This window comes from Lemur catta, chromosome 4 (genome assembly GCF_020740605.2).
Source record: "Lemur catta isolate mLemCat1 chromosome 4, mLemCat1.pri, whole genome shotgun sequence".
Taxonomy (NCBI): Eukaryota; Metazoa; Chordata; class Mammalia; order Primates; family Lemuridae; genus Lemur; species Lemur catta.
Genome location: NC_059131.1, coordinates 33772054 through 33791951, shown reverse-complemented (window position 1 = coordinate 33791951; position 19898 = coordinate 33772054). Strand labels below are relative to the sequence as shown.

The 19898-nt window shown below is 33.8% G+C and overlaps 1 protein-coding gene across 2 annotated transcripts in view; it reads left to right on the top strand.

The window, feature by feature from the left end:
* The window catches only part of SRBD1 (S1 RNA binding domain 1), a 187224-nt gene that overhangs the window by 82470 nt on the left and 84856 nt on the right, over positions 1–19898 (top strand). For both annotated transcript variants that reach the window (XM_045549525.1, XM_045549526.1), the window contains exon 15: positions 16868–16959. In XM_045549525.1, coding sequence (XP_045405481.1) covers positions 16868–16959 — 92 coding nt within the window. The remainder of the gene's footprint in view (positions 1–16867; positions 16960–19898) is intronic.

Here is a 19898-nt window from a genome sequence, read left to right as displayed (position 1 = left end):
TCCTGTACGAAAAATAGTCCTAAAAATAAAAATGTCAAAGTTAACATAGCATATCACACACTTGAGTTTGTAGTCTAACATCTTTTTATTTTTGTTTAACTTTCAAATGAAAATGGTGTTTTGAATATGACTCCAAGTGTGTGATATGCTACATTAATATTACTTTAGACATTATAATTGTCCTGTGAGTTAGAAAACTTAAAATTAACAGGAAAAGTTCACTAAAGCCTTTTAATATAAAATATCATATTTTTAGAACAACATCAAATCCTTTAAGATTTACTTTGGAATGGAGATTTCATACTTAAACTTAGGGGAAATAAACTAGTATTAAAATTTCTTCAGCCATTGTGTATAGTTACTGTTAGAGGTGATTTCCAGCACTGGGGAGTCAGGAAGTCTGTAGTTTAAATTCTTCAGGATCAGATTATATTGCCCATTTTCTTTATACATGGTGTTAAGTACATATTAAGTGACAGCTATAACTTTTCTTTTCCTCTCTTACCTTTGGGAATTTCAAGAACATGGCTTTAGCCTTCTTCTAATTTGTGTTATTTTTATATTTGTTTCTAATGTTCAAGAATATATGACTTTATAGTGTGATAAATATCTGAAAAACTTTCTAAATTTCTTTAGTATATTGTGTATTTATTTATTTATATTTTTGAGACAGGGTCTTACTCTGTCACCTGTGCTAGAATGCAATGATGTCATCATAGCTCACTGTAACCTCAAACTCCTGGGCTCAAGCAATCCTCCTGCCTCAGCCTCCTGAGTAGCTGGGACTACAGGTAATCACCACAACACCCAGATAATTTTTTCTATTTTTTGTAGAGACAGGGTTTCAGTCTTGCCCAGGCTGGTCTCAAACTCCTGGCCCCAAGAGATCCTCCCACCTCAGCCTTCCAAAGTGCTAGGATTACAGGCGTGAGTCACTGCACTGGCCTGTATTTTTAAAATAATGTAAATATCTATGGGCCAGGTTTTAAGAACTTAGAGCAGACAACTTTAAGAAGGAATGGGGAAGATATCATTGCTTTTACATAAGATTAGACTAGAAGGTTGTGTTTACTTATTTGTTGGTTTTAGGTTCTTTTTCTGCCACTTATGATTTTATCTTAAAGGAGAATTATTGAGATAAAATATATTTGCCAAAAATTAGGCCCAACAATTAAGTTTTTAAATTGCCAGGGTTATCAAAAGGGGTTTTAAAAGATTTCAATGATTTAAAGGGAGAATTGACTGACTATTCAGAAAATGTTCAGTGATTTTATAAGCACAGTTTTTTGTGATTTGGCTTAATCAAAGAGGTTCTGTAAGTGTCATTGTCCAAGTAATATTTAAGTGTCCTACTTTGTCTACTTGCTTTTTTGTGGACTGAAAAAAACTGACGACTGTTAGTATGATTCTACAGTAACATTGGAAATTATGAGATATTTGTGTCTGGCTTGACTTAGTCCTACTTATATTTCAGTTTAAATACATACCAAGTCTGATTTCAATGCAAAGCTTTTCCACTTCATGTGTCTTTTTACCATTTGCATGATTTTGAGCAATAAACATTTCTTGATAACAATATCACACCTTGTTTTTACCAACACTCATCTTTACCATCCTCCAAACATAAGCACAAATTGGTTTATATCCGTGTTAATGAAAAAACAAATCTCTCTATTTCAATGTGTAAAACAGAAAAGTATGAGATCTGTAACTTGTTTTACAGAAATGGAAACCTGCAGACAGAATGAATAAGAAATTAAGTTAATTTAGAAAACACTGCTTTATATAATATGTATTTTTATTTATTTAATACATTTGATTTTCAAACTGTAGAATATATATGTGAGAGTTCTCTTAGTCCTTATATGAATGTACATCTGTGTTAATTGGTATTTTTATCCTTTCCACATTGTATGTTTCAATTGTCCTTAGAAGAAGATATGAAAATATGAAGATGAGAAATTAGTTGAGCAACTGCACAGAGTTGAAGAATAGTACTTACTAGCTGATGACAAGACAGGATAATGTAGGCTCCCCTGGCTTGTTTTACTGTGAAAATAGGCACAAGTGTTTGGCAAATAAATAAACTTCAAGGGTGTAATCATGGAGAGTAAAAAATGTTGCAGAGAAAAAAAAAACTCAATTTCTTTGTGAGAGAAATAGAAGACCATGCTTGTTCTATAGGCCCTCATGTTGACATTATTTTATGTTAAAGAATTACTAACTGGAATTTAGGTGAAGTCTTGGATTCTGTTTGTACTTTGTGTCGTGAGGTACAGGAGGAAATCAGGTGGTTTTAAAGTATTATTATTAAATACTTTAAAGTATTTAAAAACTTTGGCTCAGTGATCCCTTTATGTATTTCAACAGAGTATAAAAACCCAAGTGATATTGAATTTGCCTCTTCCGTGCATGGATTGAATGTTGTTAACTATGTTCTGCTCTTCTGGGTGAATCCTAGCTTGTTTAGTTTCTGGTGAATCTAACCAGATGGCTTGATAGTGAATGAAGGCTCCTCCCTAAACAAATCACTTAGTTATATGCTTCTCCAGCATCTCTGGATTTGAGTATCCCTCACACATCAGTACATTTTCTTAGATTCAGGTCTGAGGAGAAACAAAGTATACCGTCATGTCAATTATGTTAATCTCTGGAAACAAGGATGCTAATTGGCCAACCTCCACAAACAACTTTTAAGAGCTTCCAAAACTTGCTTATCATTGGGGAAACCGGTGAAAAGATGATTAGTAGGAATGGGGAGAGGATATCTAAATAGAGAGTAGTCTGGCATAACAGTCCAAAAACCATGTTATTCTTTTTAAATCTTGGTTTTACTACTTGGTTTCAGATTATTTTGGTCTGATTATTTAACTCTTTGGGTCTCTCTTACTCCAAATATGCAGAGATGACTTATGATTCTGACTTCCTCATAGGGCTATGCATATTAAAATGAGTTAGTTTGAGTTAGTAGATCTTAAAGCACTTTCAGAGAGTTGTAAGTATTATTCAAATGCAGGAGATTCATATTATTTACTTTAGAATAACTAAAAATGACCTTGAGAAAATAATACCCGCTTGTAGACTAAGCAAAGAATTCTGTGGTCATTTTCTTCTCTGCATAAAGGGAGCTAGTTTGACCAAATTATTATACAGACAGGACATGGACAGGTGCCATTGTGCTCAGCTATTTTCCGTTTTGTGAGAGCCTTGAGTTGAATGTTTCTCTGGGCACCTAATCCTTGGTACCACATCTTTGTTCTGATAGTGGCATCTGGCACTAGATTGATAAAACTGAGTTTGAGGTTTGCTCTTTTCAGAATGTGCTCTCTAGGCAGCTTCTGTGTGGGTCTGACATGACCACATGCTGCTGCTGTTTTTTCTGCCTTCTAGCACCACAATATGAGGCTAAGACAGTATGACACCTGCCATTTGGAACCTTTATTTGCTGAAAAATGTCAAGATTTCCAGACAAGTTGAAGACAGATACAAGTGGGCATTCTTCCCTTTCTCAGGAATAGGCTGAGGGCATTTGTTCATAGATGGATAAATTGCTGAACTGGTATAGTTGAGTTATTTTTGAGAGAGCACATGGGTTTTGTGTAGAATATTCAGTTGCATTTGTATGTTCTTATTCTCCTTTGTAACTACTTGGTGTGATACTAATTTGCTGTTTATATAAGCATAGATTTTAGTGATTATGTTCTGGATTCCACTGGATATTGATGAGTGTTGAGGGGAGTGTTCTCATCCTTACTCCTCATTTTTATTAAAAACCTTACTAAGAAATCGCAGATTTTTGAGGATGGGCTTTTGTTGTGATAATATGCCATACGAATGCACACACTGATGACTGTCAAATCTGAAATTGCCAGGAGTAAGATGACCTTGAGGTTCTTGCTGCTTCCTTTTCCTTTTTCCCCCTTGATCTATTTAGTGTTCTAAATTGAGAAGATTGATTGGTGGATAAAGGACAGAAGAAGTGCAGGAATCTACCTGACTGAGGAAGGAAGTTGAACTCTGGTATAAAATGAAGGCTTAAAAAACTGTTATTATTTTGTTTATTCTTACCTTCAATCTTATGGGTAAATTATTATTGGCCGCATGCTACTGAGTAAACTATTTCCTCTGTTTCTCATATTTTGGTCTTTATCTTAAATCTCAAGCCTGATAACATTACAGAGATGATGATAGCCTACTTTGGTGTAACTTGGGAAAGAAGTTACAACAACTCTAGTCTTTTTGAATTGCAAAAAACGTAAAGAGATCCTATGAGAAGATGCCCTAAAAGTTACTTTGTTGAGAGCGAGACCATGTTGAGAGACTGTGGATCAGATGTGGAGCTATATCCTCTGACATCTCTTTGGAAAGCTTCTTCTCAAGTGGCACAGAGAATGAATATTGGCCAACAGCTTTGTTCTTTGTAATGTAATTTATGAAGACTAGTAGAATACAAAATCCATCTTTAGCAACTAGAAGGCAGTGAGGACTAATGGCTTTAATGTTATCAGTAGGATCCATGAATTGGAACATAAATATTTGAAAATATTTTACAGTAGAAACTTGGTAGTTCTTCAGTAAACAAAGCTTCTTGTTTAGGGTGCTAGATTGACTTGAATTACATAAAGAAGAATTCTTGTTGCAAATTTAAACTTTCTTCAGCTTTTAACTGGATTCTTCCTATTGCAACAGTTTTTTCATAGACTCACAAAATATGTGTTTCAGTTTATAGTTATAGAAATAGCATTCATATAAGCATCTCCATCTTAGGATTTGCATTTTGGACATGGATAATCACCAAGGAAAAGATATACATTATTTTGGGTTTCACCTTGGAAATGAACAATTTTAATATTACTTCTATCTGAATCAAACATTTTATATTTCTTGAAGTATATTTCATTCAGTTGCAAGTTATGGTATTAGACAAGATTCGAACTTTAGCTGCCATCTTTGGTTCTTCTTAATTTAAGGTATGATAGATATTCAACAAAGAAAGGGCTGTATTTATATGTGAATTATTTTAAAAGGCCCTGAGGTGAAGATGACAAAATTATACAAAAATGCCAAGATAAATCAATTATATGTTTTAGATAATATGCTCTTTCTCTGTAATCTTTACCATGGTGTACCGTTTATCTTTCTTCCTATTAATGTGAGGAGTGGACACATATTTCTAAAATCTTTAATAATCGTGGTGTCAAAAGCCATGGGACTAACCAATGATTCTGAAAACACTGGCTTAGAAGTCCATATTCTTTACTGCCAACACTCCATCCACGTAATAGCTCAGGCCCATTTACAGCTGAAATAAATGAAAATAAACTTATTCATTTCATAATGTATTAAAGTCCTGATGGATACAATGCACCCTGTCTGGGTGATGGACACACTTATAGCTTTGACTCAAACTGTACAAAAGTAATTCATGTAATCAAAACATTTGTACCTCTGTAATATTCTGAAAAACAAACAAAGATAGAAGCAGAAAAAAAAAAAATCTGCCATCTTGCTCTTTTCTGTTTTTTTTTTTTTAAGTCAGTTGCATATTCTATTTCCCTTCATAAAAATGGTAAATATGTTTAGGATAATAGTTATGATATTGCTAAAACAAAACAGAAGTGCAGATGTTATGAATGACATTTAGGTACTGCTTATGCAGGTGGGAACTACTAAGCTTTCCTATTTTCAGGGAAAGCTTTGGTAGAGCTTTAGGTTTTGGGAGGCCAAGGGGGGAGGATTGCTTAAGTCCAGGAATTCGACCCAAATAGACTTCTCTTTTTTCAAAAGAAGACATACAAATGGCCGAAGAGTACATGAAAAAATGTTCAGCATCACTCATCATCAGGGAAATGCAAGACAAAACCACAATGAGATATAATCTCACCCCAGTTAGAAGGCTATTATCAAAAAGACAAAAAATAACAAATGCTGGTGAGGATGTGGAGAAAGGGGAAAGCTTGTATGTTGTTGGTGGGAATGTAAAGTGGTATAGCCATTATGGAAAACAGTATGGAAGTTTCTCAGAAAGCTACAAATAGACCTACCATTCAATCCAGCAATCCCACTGCTGGGTATATATCCAAAAGAAAGGAAATCAGTATATCAAAGAGATATCTGTACTCCCATGTTTATTGGGACACTATTCACGGTATTCAAAGTATGGAATTGACCTAAGTGTTCATCAACCAAAGAATAGATAAAGAAAATGTGCGATATTTTCCACATAATTTCATGGGAATATTATTCATCCATAAAAATGAATGAAATGTTGTCATTTGCAGCAACATGGATGGAACTGGAGAGCAGTATGTTAAGTGAAATAAGTCAGGCACAGAAAATCAAATATCACATGTTCTCACTCTTAAGTGGGAGCTAAAAAGTGGATCTCATAGAGAGTAGAATGGTGGTTACCAGAGTCTAGGAAAGGAAGGAGAGTTGGGGGAAGGATGAAGAGAAGTTGGTTAAAGGGTACAAAAATATGGTTAGATAGAATGAATATGTTCTGGTATTCAATAGTATAGTCAGGAAATTATATTTAATAGTTAACAGTAATTTATTGTATATTTCAAAATAGCTAAAAGAATTGTAGTGTTCCCCACACAAAAGATAAATGTTCGGGGTGATGCTTATCCCAATTACCATGATTTGGTCATTACACATTGTATACAGGTATTAAAATATCACAGGTACCCCCAAAATATGTACAATTATATATGAATAAATTAAAAAAATAAAATGAGCACACACATACAAACTTTTATATTTCAAAAGACCATTAAGAGAATGAAAAGTCAAGCCAAAAATTGCGACAAAATAATTGCAAATCATGTATCTGATAAAGAATTTGTATTTAGAGTACATAAAGAACACTTATAACTCAAACCAATTAAAATGTGTAAAAGATTAGAATAGATATTTCACTAAAGAAATCTATATCTATCCTAGGAAAGGCCAATAAGTACATTGAATAAGTGCTCATTGTCATTAGCGGTTAAAGAAATGTAACTTTGATTACAAGTAGGTACCACTTCATAACCACTAGAATAGCTACAGTAAAAAGGACAGATAACAAATATTGTCAAGGATATGAACAAACTGGAGCCCTCATTCAATGCACTTAAGCAGTTGCTTAAAAAATTAAACAGAAATTTACAACCCAGCATTTCCACTGCTGAGAATCTATCCAAGAGAAATAAAACATGTCCACACAAAGACTTATATATGAATGTTTATGCAGCATCCCTTGTAAATATCATAAGACTGTAACAACCCAAAGGCCATCAGCTGGTGAATGGATAAACAAAATATGGTATATCCATAACAATGGAATACTATCCAGCAATAAAAAGGAAGTATTGATGCTGTAAGTCACAAAAACATTATGCTAAGTGAAGAAGCCAGACACAAAGGATCATATAATTCCATTTATATGAAATGTTCAGAAAAGATGGATAGACACAGAAGGTAGATAAGTGGATATGTGGGGCTGAAGGTGGAATGAGGAGTGACTGCAAATGGGTACTAAAGGATCTTTTTCAGATAGAAGTATTCTGAAATTGAATTTTGATGATGGTTATGAAACATTTACTACATGCCACTGAATTAGACACTTAAGGTGGATGGATTTTATGAAATGTAAATTATACCTCAGCAAAACCTTAAAGCTAAAAGTGCGGTCCCAGGACCAGTAGTATCAGCATCACCAGTGAACTTGTTAGAAATGTAAATTCTCAGCCCCCTTGAAGCAGAAACTCTGGGGGTGGGGCCCAGCAATCTGTGTTTTAGCAAACACTCCAGCTGATTCTGATGCAGGCTCAAGTTTGAGAATTACTGCTCTAGAATCAAGGATAGTTAAGTGGAGATGTGGGTAGTTTTTAGTACAGTTTGTGTACATTCAATCTACTCTTCCTGTAACTGCAGGAAAGGTTTGAATTAAGGACTGATCTAGTAGAGTTAAAGGAAATTACAGGGCAATGGGAATAAAAATAAACTGGCCTTTCATGTTCTTGATATGTTCCCATGAGAAGTTTTATGATTGTGGTGTTTGTGTACCACATATGTTAGTAAATTCCTGTGTTCTTTTAGGCTTGCTGTTATTTAACGAACATAGCATAAACAGGTTCATTTGCCATAACGACAGTGGAAGTTTAGATCCTTGAAAGGAATTATTTCTCCTAAATATTTACACAGCATAATATAGCAGAGCCAGAAATGTGCAGTGATCCCCAAAAAGCAAAGATCTGACTATAAAGGAGTAAATGGAGCAGCCAGCTGAACTGAGCAACTCATTCTTTCCCTCCATCTGTTCAGTGTACTTTAAAAGCCATGATTAGAAAAGGGGTTGATCTAGGATAATGGTCTTATACATAGCATGTGCTTTCAGGATTTTTTTCAACATTAGCTGGGAGGCCAAAAGAAATTCTAAAGGTGTGGAGGCTGCTCCAGAATAGGGCTTGGAAATCCGAACTGGACGCTACTGGTTGGTGAGTATTTTAGATGAAGTTTGTAGATAAGGTCTCCTTTGACTGGGGGCAAGGGGCAGTGATGACTTCTCCTGAGATATAAGTTCACTTCAGAGGGAAGTACAGGTTGTGGAAGAAGACATAAAACAAATGTGAGAGAGGGAAGAAAAGGAGGAGTGAGAAATGGTATGCAAACTGATGAATATATGTCATTTATTAGTGAAGCTCACTGAGATCATTAATAGTACAATTTAGAAGAATATTAGGGAATGTTGCACAAACCATTCATATTTCCAAAACCTTTTTTAACTGTAGGTAAAAAGAACTGGGTTATTTGTTGCTGGCAAAGTATATTTCTGCTTCTTTCTCTTTTGAATTATTATTATTATTTTACTTCTCAATGTCTCTTTCCTTTTGTTTCTTTTTGTTTGAAGTTTTCTTTTTATTTTTTTTTTTATTTTTTATTTTTATTTTTTTTTGAGACAGAGTCTCACTTTGTTGCCCGGGCTAGAGTGAGTGCCGTGGCATCAGCCTAGCTCACAGCAACCTCAGACTCCTGGGCTTAAGGGATCCTACTGCCTCAGCCTCCCGAGTAGCTGGGACTACAGGCATGAGCCACCATGCCCGGCTAATTTTTTTTTTTTTTTTTTTTTTTTGTATATATATTTTTAGTTGGCCAGATAATTTCTTTCTATTTTTAGTAGAGACAGGGTCTCACTCTTGCTCAGGCTGGTCTCGAACTCCTGACCTCGAGCGATCCACCCGCCTCGGCCTCCCAGAGCTAGGATTACAGGCGTGAGCCACCGCGCCCGGCCAGAAGTTTTCTTTTTATTGTAATTGTTCTTTTAAAAATACTCAGTATTATATTATTGGATGCTTATTAGCAAAATATTAGAATATTATGTCCTCTATGTTGGTCATTTCAATTCTTCTGTTACGGGATAGATGATAAGGGAATAAAATAACTTGCAATAATTTTTATTCTAAAAAAATCTATGCTGTAGCAATTCAAAATTCTTATATTTATTAGTGAACAAAATCCCATAGATGTATTTAAGCTAAAAAAATATAGGAATGATAGAAAAGAAGAGTAAATAAAGGAAACTTCTCTTTTTGTACGAAAATTTTATTGCTTATAATTCTCCATGCAACTCTCAGATTTATATCTGAACAGAGTGCAATTGAACAAGAATAAACAAATACAGATAATCTATTATATGAGTAAATACAAATTGAGTACATAAAAATTGATAGTTTTAGAGTTAACTGCAAAAATCAGGAGAAACATAACTTTTGGATGTGTTAGAGGGATGGCAGGTAGGTTGACATATCATGTTTTTTTAAGTCAGTACATTTCAAAATACTGACCAAAGAACGTTTTACTTACAAAATCAGAATGGTGTTTATTCCCTGCCCTCTTAGGTTTTGTATCTTGTTAGTAGTGAACATGGAATGTTTATAGTACTGCTGCAAACAACAGTGTCTTCCACAATTAGTGTTCTCATCTTTGAGCCTGCTTCTCCTGTCCCAGAATCAATGGGATCCTTGCTCTTTGCCTAGCCTGATGCCACTTGTGCACCAGGCCTTGTGTTTGGTCCTGTGGCTGTTTTATTTTTGAGTTCTATTAGTGATATCATTGCAGTACTTGTAATAACTTTATGATGCTCTCAGATATAGGTAAGGAAAAAGGAAATAAAAGAGGGATTTTTAAAATGGAAAGCAGAGGAGGGTGAAGGGAAGGGAGAGAATAAAAAGATCTTTACTGTGGAAGGTGGTAGAGAATGACAGTCTCTGCTCATTAGTCAGAAATTGCTTTTACTTCAGTAGAGGGACTTAACCTACAAATCAAAGACAAGCTCTCCATCTTCTTTGTCCTTCAGTTTGTTGGTTTGCTTTCCCTATGATGGCATTTGAAGGTACCATTGATTTTGTCATCTCTATCTTTGAATGGCTCACTGACAGCAGTAGAAGTAATTCAGATGCAGTGTTTTGATACATTGTGGCACATTGTAGCAGCTCAGCATTGTTGTGAACATAAACCAGTGATGCTAAATAGCAGAATCAGATTCTTGGGTTAAATATTCTTCATGGCACAGAAAGATAGGTAGCTGGTGCTTTGAGCAATGCCAAACTCCAAATTAAAGTTCTTCTTGGTAGTTGCTGATTCAGGTCTGTTTTTTTAAAGTTTCCTTTGTGGCTGGAAAGCATTCTTTTCATCTACTATGGTATGGGACAATGAAGGAAAAGTAGCCAAGGGAATTCTGTTCTGTTGAAATATTGCTCTGTGGGTAGGATGTTTGTCTGGGAGTAGACTTAGATCCTCTGGTTGGGAGACTTTTTAAGTTCTCCCAGGCTTGTTATGGATTTTCTGTGTGATAACTGAACCATTGCTAGAGTTGTTCTCTTTGGAAAATGCTCATCTTTTTTGAAAATAATTTAGGCTTTTTTTTTTTTTTTTTTTAAACTGGCAATTGAAGAATTGCTTCTACCTAGTCTTCCACCAGATGGTGCTAGTGTTACATACCTAAAGGTAAACTCATTTGGTGCCATTGAAATGATAAGGTTGTGTATTTTCTTTCTCTTTTTGTGCTTCACCATATTTTGCCCTTAGTGATTTTTTCCTACACACTACTTGCCTTGTATACTTCTACATCACCTCACATTTTTTATGTTGTGGATAGTGAGCTGATTGGTGATCATGAACGATAACATGGGAGATGGGTTCAGGACTTTATGTACAAGGACTAAGTAAAATTTAAAGATATATAATATGTAATTTTTTCTAAAATTTTTCATCATTCATTTGCTTCTTATCTGACCTGTGTATAAAAATTGAGAACTTATTCTTCTTTGCTTAGCTATGATTCTTTTATGTTATCCTAACAATATCGTAAAATGTTAAATTTTAAACTTTTTCTGATTACAGATAAATATTGCATGATTATTGCAGAAAAATTTAAAGAATGTAAATAAAGAATAATTCATGTTTAAGTGCTATTAACATTGTATTACATAAACCTGTTTTTTTCTTTTTGTGTATATTTTTAAAATATCAAAGTTGGTCTCATAGTTTTATAACCAGTTTTTTTACTTAATAATTTGTCATAAATATTTCACATGAGATCAAGATATTTTACAATAATAATTTTTAATGACAGCATAGTTTAATGAACCCTTTAATGATAGGCATTTTGGTTTTTAGTTTCTTTCAGTCACATACAAGTGTACTATGATGAATAGTGCTGTTTAATTTTTTGTGTATTTTTAGATTTATTTCATATAAATTCTTAAAAATACAATAGTTGGTTCAGAGAGAATGTACATTTTTGTGACTTTTGATCCAGTTTTCAAATCACCATCCAGGAGGTCTACAGTTTAAACATCTTAACAGTATATGATTTTGCTTGTTTCCTTGCATCTTCTTCATCACTAAATTAGTTTGTAAAAGTGACTAGGTATTGCTCATTTAAGACTCCCTGAAATGATTATTCATTGTTAAATAAAGCAATTTAAAATTGCTTTGATATTTTCTAAGAAATAAGCTGTATCCTTTAAGCATTAAATTCTAGAGCCCCTTCTACCTGTGATGATTTGGTTTTTGGCTCTGTCTCCTATCCCTAAAATACAAACAACTATTCATTCTTTCATACTTCAGAACTGGTTATCTCATATGCAAAGAATTAAGATTTTCTTAAAAGAGGTGTTGGTTAATATTTTTAGTGCTTTCTATTACTTATTGAGAAACTTAAGCCAAATCATTTTGTCTCTCTTGATATGAATGTTTCTGAGTCTAAAAAGTTGAAAGAATGGCTTGTAGATAAATTATTTTTAAAACTTTAAAGAAATAGGCTAGACATTTAGCGTAATAGTTATTTAATACCTGTTTTGGGGAGGCAGAAAGAAAGAAAAGAGAAAGGTGTTAGATATTAATAGAGCCTGAGGAATTTTAGTATACTTTTGTAAAGAATTAAAAACATATCAGCCTGTATTAGTTTAATAAATGCATCCTGGTTGATTTTTGATATCTTACTAAATAACTACATTTTCATTTAAGTAAATTAACTTTGAATCAAATTCTCCTGTTAACACAAAGAAGCATGTAATTTATTTTAAAATCTGAAAAAACAATAAAGCTATTTTGGTTTTTGGGAAATTGATAGAGGGCAGGAGATTCATATAGAGACTTCACATAAACTTGTAAATGAATGTGAAAACTATTAGCCCAATAACTTCTAAAAAAAAAAAAACTAGACAAGCTAGTTTTTCTTTCTCATGAGAAGAATCCTACTCTCCCATCTCAATTTGGTAAAAAACAAATTACCATTTTCTTACTGTCAGAATAAATAGTCACTATAGGAAAAGTTCTGACAAACTTGGTTTTGAAAAGTTCATCAACATACAATCTATCATGGTAGAAGAGATTTAAAAACTGTGGAGATACCAATTTTGTAATTTAAACATATATCTTTTTAAAATAAAATTATATTAATGATCAGTTTTATGTAAGTAACATCGTTGAATTTTACTTGAGATAAAAATTAGCATTTTTAACTTATACAGCTTTTATAAAAAAAATTTTAAATGAATTTAAAAGTAAATGTATCTATGTTACAGGCATTTTACTTGTTTAGATTATCAGTGTGTGGTTTGTTGTCTTAAAAAGACCTAAAAAGTTCCTGAAATTATGCTTAATTAGATAAAATGTTTTAAAAATTGCCAACTTAATTCTAGAGAATTAGCATATTAACATATAGAACTGGTAAAATATAAGTCCAATGGTAGCTTCTGAAATGTACTTTCATGTGTTTAAAGCTTGAGATGCTATACTTATTTGTTTAGGTGTTGGTCTAAATCATAGCAATTTGAAGGGCCTTCAGACTACTATAATGATCTTGAAACATTAGTTCATTTACAACTGTATCAGTTAAAAGTCCCTCTAAATAATAAATTCTGCTGAGAATCTTGTCTGCTTAATGGCAAAATACATAAAATAATCAAATTACTAAGATTTTGAGCCTAATTTGTTTTTACCAGAGAGAAATTTGTTTTGTGAAATGTAATACTTATTAAATCATTAGATATATGAATTTTATACCACGTTCATTTTTATTTTCTTCAAAAGATATTAGAGATAATTGGAATAGTTTCCCAATTGGGAAACTTCCCATTAAACAGAAAGTGCCTTAAAAATCTAGCATAATTTCTGCTGAATGTCTATTCTTGAACTCTAAATAGGAATAAAAAAGGGGAGGGAGGCATTATAGCTTTTGTTCTTAGCAACTTCTCCTGGAAAAAATCATCACCACTCCCAGTTTGATTTGTTTCATTTAATTCTTACCACATACACTTCTTAGGTCCTTATGTGTTTTATATTGAAGTAATCAGTGTTGAGGTTTTTCTGTTCATTTAGATTATTTAAGCTTTCTGATCTATGCTCAGTACTGAACTGTTTATTGGACCCATGCTGTTCAATAACTAAAGCATATGAAATTTACTACATTTTGTATTCATTTAATATTAATGTTAATCTAAAATCTTCGGGTGCAATGTGTCACATCTGTTTTATATTCCCCTGTTTAAAAGAAGTGGCAGTATGGTATTTGGAGGAATATTTATTATCTGAGTGTTTTTCTTTGCAATAGTTTCCTTCATTCTATTGAGAATTATAACCTCCAAGAGACAGTGAATTGCCCGGCAAATTCTCAGGTACCCAACTACTAAAGACCACAGTTAATTGGAATTTTTATTTACCAATTAAATTCCCTTAATAGTGGTAACTTAAATAGTTGTAACTTTGGAGACTTCTGGAAATGATAGAAAATAAATTTGTGGTGAGATTTTAAAATATATTTTTTCTCTTAGTAATAGGTCCAGCCTGTACTTCATGTATAGTCTGGTTTTTCAGAAAAGACTTCATTAGACTGAGTGTTGGTTTGTATTTGAAACTGAATTTTCTATAGTTGTTTACTAAATATTCTTATCCTGTGGTGGTATTTATTAACCTTTTTGGCAGTCATGGATTTCTTTAAGTAATTGATGAAAACTATAACCCCTTTTCCTAGGGGAAAAAATATATGTGTATAAACACAAACATTTTGGACATAGTTCTAATTAATCCTGCCTCTGCCTACCCGGTATTCCAAGGGTTCCAGATTAGGAAGTTCTGCTATAATAGAACTGAAAAATCACTTCTCATATGTTATTGATAGCTTTAACATCATATTATTATGCCATCCTAATAATCTTCTTCACTTCAGCCTTTATTTAACATTACATATTGTCCTTGATCATTATGTATTAGAAGATATGCATAATTTAAATCTTATTTTGGAGAAAAAGCATAATTACCTTATAGTTTTAAAGTTGGTCTCTGAAGTTATAGAACATATTTGACCTTCTATATGCTTTAAGTTCTACCTTAGATACTCAAGAAAGCAAAACTCACTTTCGGCCGGGCGTGGTGGCTCACGCCAGTAATCCTAGCACTCTGGGAGGCCGAGGCGGGTGGATTGCTCGAGGTCAGGAGTTCGAGACCAGCCTGAGCAAGACCGAGACCCCGTCTCTACTAAAAATAGAAAGAAATTATCTGGCCAACTAAAATATATATAGAAAAAATTAGCCGGGCATGGTGGCGCATGCCTGTAGTCCCAGCTACTCAGGAGGCTGAGGCAGTAGGATCGCTTAAGCCCTGGAGTTTGAGGTTGCTGTGAGCTAGGCTGACGCCACGGCACTCACTCTAGCCTGGGCAACAAAGCGACACTCTGTCTCAAAAAAAAGAAAAAAAAAAAAAAACTCACTTTACCTTTTGATCAAAGGTGAAGGCAATGGAAGAGAGATATAAGTTCTTATGTATCTGTTGTTTAAGAAAGTAGTTCTTCCTTAGAGAAGATGTTGCATTTGTTGTTTGGCACAAAAATATGGGCTCTCATTTTAATGAGAGGTTGCAAAAATATTTAGGAGTTACCTAGTTGTGCTGGTTAAAAGCTCTGACTTGGGAATCAAGCAGGTTAGGGTCCAAATCTAGCTCAGTTGCTTATCACCTATATGACCTTGGGCCTATCATCTATAAAGTAGAACCTACCCCATTAAATGAGATAATGTCTGTGAAGTGTTTGGTTTTGTGCTTTGTATATAATTTGCATTCAGTTACCTCTTACTGTATCATCACAATGTTGTTGAGAAACAGGATGAGTGGCCTTGCTGTTCAGTTATAGTGTTTATTTTTCCTATTGTTAAATTTAGGATAGTAGATCTTGGTTACAGAAAGGTAAGTCTTGATGTTCCCCAGAGTAATCTTCTCAAGTTTTGGTGGCTTACTGTTGTCATCAAAATTCATTCAAGAATTCTCCAAAGATGGGAGTGGCAAACTAACTTTTCCACATTTTACTTCTCTGTGTTCACTTGTCACAACGGGGCAAAACGTTAAAAGTTACCCACTAAACGTGTCTCATATAACTGAAGTAAATACTGAAGAGCAAAGAAAGGGAAAGATTGCTAAGAGTGGATTAAAAATTGAGCCCAAACATGTTTTTGCTTTTAAATCTTGACACCTAGATGGTCACATGGTATAGCACCATAAGTATTGTATATGTTTAGGGTAGATGGTGTTTCTTTGTGTACTATGTCATAAAGGAGAAGTCTAATTTAAAAATGTTTGATAAACTGTACAAACATCAACCACCATACAAATGTGAGCTTTAAGCCCGTGTTCCCATTGTGGTTTGTAAAGTATTTGGAGCCAAAAAAGTAAAGAAGAGGATGATTTGTATGATGCTTTGATTAAGTAAATGATGAAATGGTTTAACATCTGCCTGAAGTGAAAGGCTTCAGGTTCACTGAAAGGATGATTTCAGACTCTCCTGAAAAGAGGTGAGATGACATCCTATCTGATCCCTTTCTTTTTCACATTGTGGTTGCTAATTATAGGTAGGTAATAATAATTGCAGTGTTTATGACAGTGGTTTTTTGTATGTCCGCACATGGATATACCCACACACATGTCTATATGCTTTCCAAAATGCTTTTGAATGATTAATTCAGTTGGGAGCCATAAATGTCAGTCAATAATTGATTATAAGCACAGGAGAAGCTAAATGTGTTCTGAAAATTTTGAAGTTGGCATGATGGGAAAGTATTCATCTATAAACCGTCTCTTGTTACCAGTGTCAGAGAAAACAACTGAATGAATTCATCATGGACTTAAGCCTATGTAGTTCCTATGGGAAGAAAACAAACATTGCTTAATTACTTTATATTAATGAAAGATGCTATAGATATTATTGGAATATGAAGAGAGTACTTTGTCCTGCTGGTTTTTCTCTTGTAATACCTGGTTTTATTCATTTATTTTCTTTGGCCAGGCAGAAAGTTTAGAAAATGACATTTCCCCTTTTCTTTCTTCTCAGTATCATCAGTGAAGCAGGAGCATCAATCTACAGTGTCAGCCCTGAAGCTAACAAAGAAATGCCTGGGCTGGACCCTAATTTGAGAAGTGCAGGTAAGAAACTATGGGCCATCACAAAAGCATGTGATTTTGATATTTGGGACATGCATGTATGGCAAGCTAAATATTTTAAATATCCAAGAAAATTTAAAAGATATACTACATTCGTAAGAGTTGGCATATTAGAAAAAAGTGGCTGATTGGACTAATAACTGAAATTATGAAAAAGAAGAGAAAGAATATTATACTGCTTTTAAAGAACACTGCATAGCATTCTGGAGTATAGTGGAAAATTAACCCAAAAAGTCTTTAGTAAAATTAAGTGCCCGAGAGTTGAATAATAAAGGTAATAAAATACTCTAAGATCTTTTATTATTGTTACAAGATACTAAGTTTAAAGTCTTTTGTTGGCAAAAAGTAATATATTAAAAAAAATCTGTAGCACAAATGTATGAACTACACAGGCTTTCAGTTTATTTCTAAGTATTTATCAAATGACTAGGCTCCCTTGTTTTGCTAATAGAAATTGTCATTTGGTGGTATATTCCTGAAAACAGCCTGTTTTGGTTTTAGTTGTATTTGATTGCTTTGATTTCTGCGATGTGGGATAGTAAAAATCTAGTGTGTAAAGAAATCAAGGTGCTTTGATAGATTTAGTGAAAGCAAAATACTAGATCTGGTCAGAGAATTTTTCTGTATAGTAGGCGGATATTTAGACCACTTTGTTAGTAATGGAGCTTTTATTTAAAATTTTTCTTTAAATATTCTTATCAGATTTCATTGGGTGTCCTTGAAATCTATACCTGAAGATATAAATTTGAAAATTTTTTCATTAATTCAAAGCTACAAACTTTCTTACATCCAAAAGAGCTTGTTTCCCTTCAATTATTTCTTCCATGACACAGTCTCCTGTCTAAGAAGATCATCTTCTCAAACTCAAACTGTAGCTCAAAATTTTGCTTCTCCTGTGAAGTTTTGTCTTATCACTTCAGCTCAGCGTTGTCTCTACCTCCGTACCCTGTGCTCTTTTGGTGCTTGCCCTGTAATAGCGGTAGTAATAATAATGGTAGAGGGAATAGAAATAGTAGTCATAGTGAGCTGCTAATATTAATTTTTTAAAGCACTTAGTATATGTGAAACATTGTGATAAATACATTACCAGGATTACTTTATTTTATCCTAACAATTGCCCTATGAGACATTTATTATTATTCCCACTTTATAGATGAGGAAATTAAGGCTTAAAGAGGCTTTACAGCCAGTGTGTACATAATATTTGTATACCTAACTTCTATAATAAAATGGTGCTTTTCTTTATAAAAAAAAAAATAAAAGCCAGAACCTCTCAAGTTGGCACTGAAAGGATATCTCCAACAGAGTGTTGGAAAAAAATATTTGCACCATATTTTCTGAGAGGTAGCAAACCCTCAGGGCTCCCACTGCTAAACAGACTGCTGTTTCTTCTTAACCACTGGCCCATGCGGGTGCGTAATTGTCACAGTAATATAGGGTGAGACAAGATTATAACATTCCAACAAGACTCTGAAAAGAGAAAATAATAAAGTGGAGAATCATTTTGTGGTTCTAATTACTTTGATTTCAAAGTCTAGCTGTGTGTCTTCGATTTGTGATGGATTCACTGTAGGTGTGCCTTCCTTCTGTGTCTCAGCATGCTTTTATGTGTCAGTGACCATGTTCAATTCATATCAACTCAAAACACCTACCTAGACACTTTGAGTCTTTAAAATCTGGTCCTGGAGGCCAATATTCAAAGAAGCTTAAGTCTCTACTCTTGGTTTTTTAGGGTCTACTTCCTTTTCAATTCCTGTGTCTGACTAGGAATCTTCCTTTTCCTTAGTGATTGATGCCAGGGATGACTTTATACTTTATTTGAGATCTGAGCTGCCTACAGGTGTGGATTTTACGTTTAAACCCTCTATAAGTATACTATATCAGAATATAACAGAACCTTGACATTCATACATGTGTTAAACATAAGAAAATGACCCTCATATTACTACATCTCCCTAGCCAGTTTATCAGCTTATTGAAAACAGAAGCTGTCTTTATATATGCTTATATCCTCCACAATAAATACATTGTACATGGCATTTAAATTGGGTAGATAGATTAGTAGATGGATAATATTAAAATGTTTATTATGGATTTCAGATTTAAAATGGGAGATTTGAGTATATCTTTTATTCCTTTATTCCCTAATGAAATTTCATTAAAATGATAGCATGAAGGTGTTAACAGTAGGACAAAAGAATGGAAGAAGAGATAACAGCAACAAGTTTTAAAGCTGGAGAATAGACACATGAGTAATAAGTGACCTTGCCAACTTGAGAAACATTATGTTACATGGAAGAAGCCAATCCCAAGAGACCACATATTGTAGTATTACATTCATATGAAATGTGCACAATAGACAAATCTGTAGAGATAGGAAGCTGACTGGTGGTTGTCAGGTACTGGGGAGATGGAAATAGAAAGTGACTAAATAGGTACAGGGTTTTCTTTTGGTATAATGAAAATATTTTGGAACTTGATAAAAGTGGTGGTGGCACAACATTGTAAGTATACTAAGTAGCACTGATTTCTACACTTTAAGACAGTTAATTATATGCTATGTAAATTTCACCTCTATATAATAACAATGAGAACTCTTCTTCCACAGTTGAGTAATTGTCCTTTTTCTACGTTTGCAGAAAACTGGAGATTTGTTCTCTGGAGAGGGTTAAATAGAAGGTTTCTACAATGGAGGATGCAGGTTATAAAGGGGAGTAGAGATACCTACTGAAATAAAAGGGGGTTAAGTAAATATATGCATGCTGTCATAGAGAACTTAGAGAGGAATAAACCTTCCATGCAGATTAGGGACTGTGACTAACACGAAAGACAGCACCTAAAGAAACTGAGATCAGAGGTTCCACAAAGAAATGGCTGGAGCACCCACAGAAAAGCCCACAGTTGACAAGACTTACCATTGG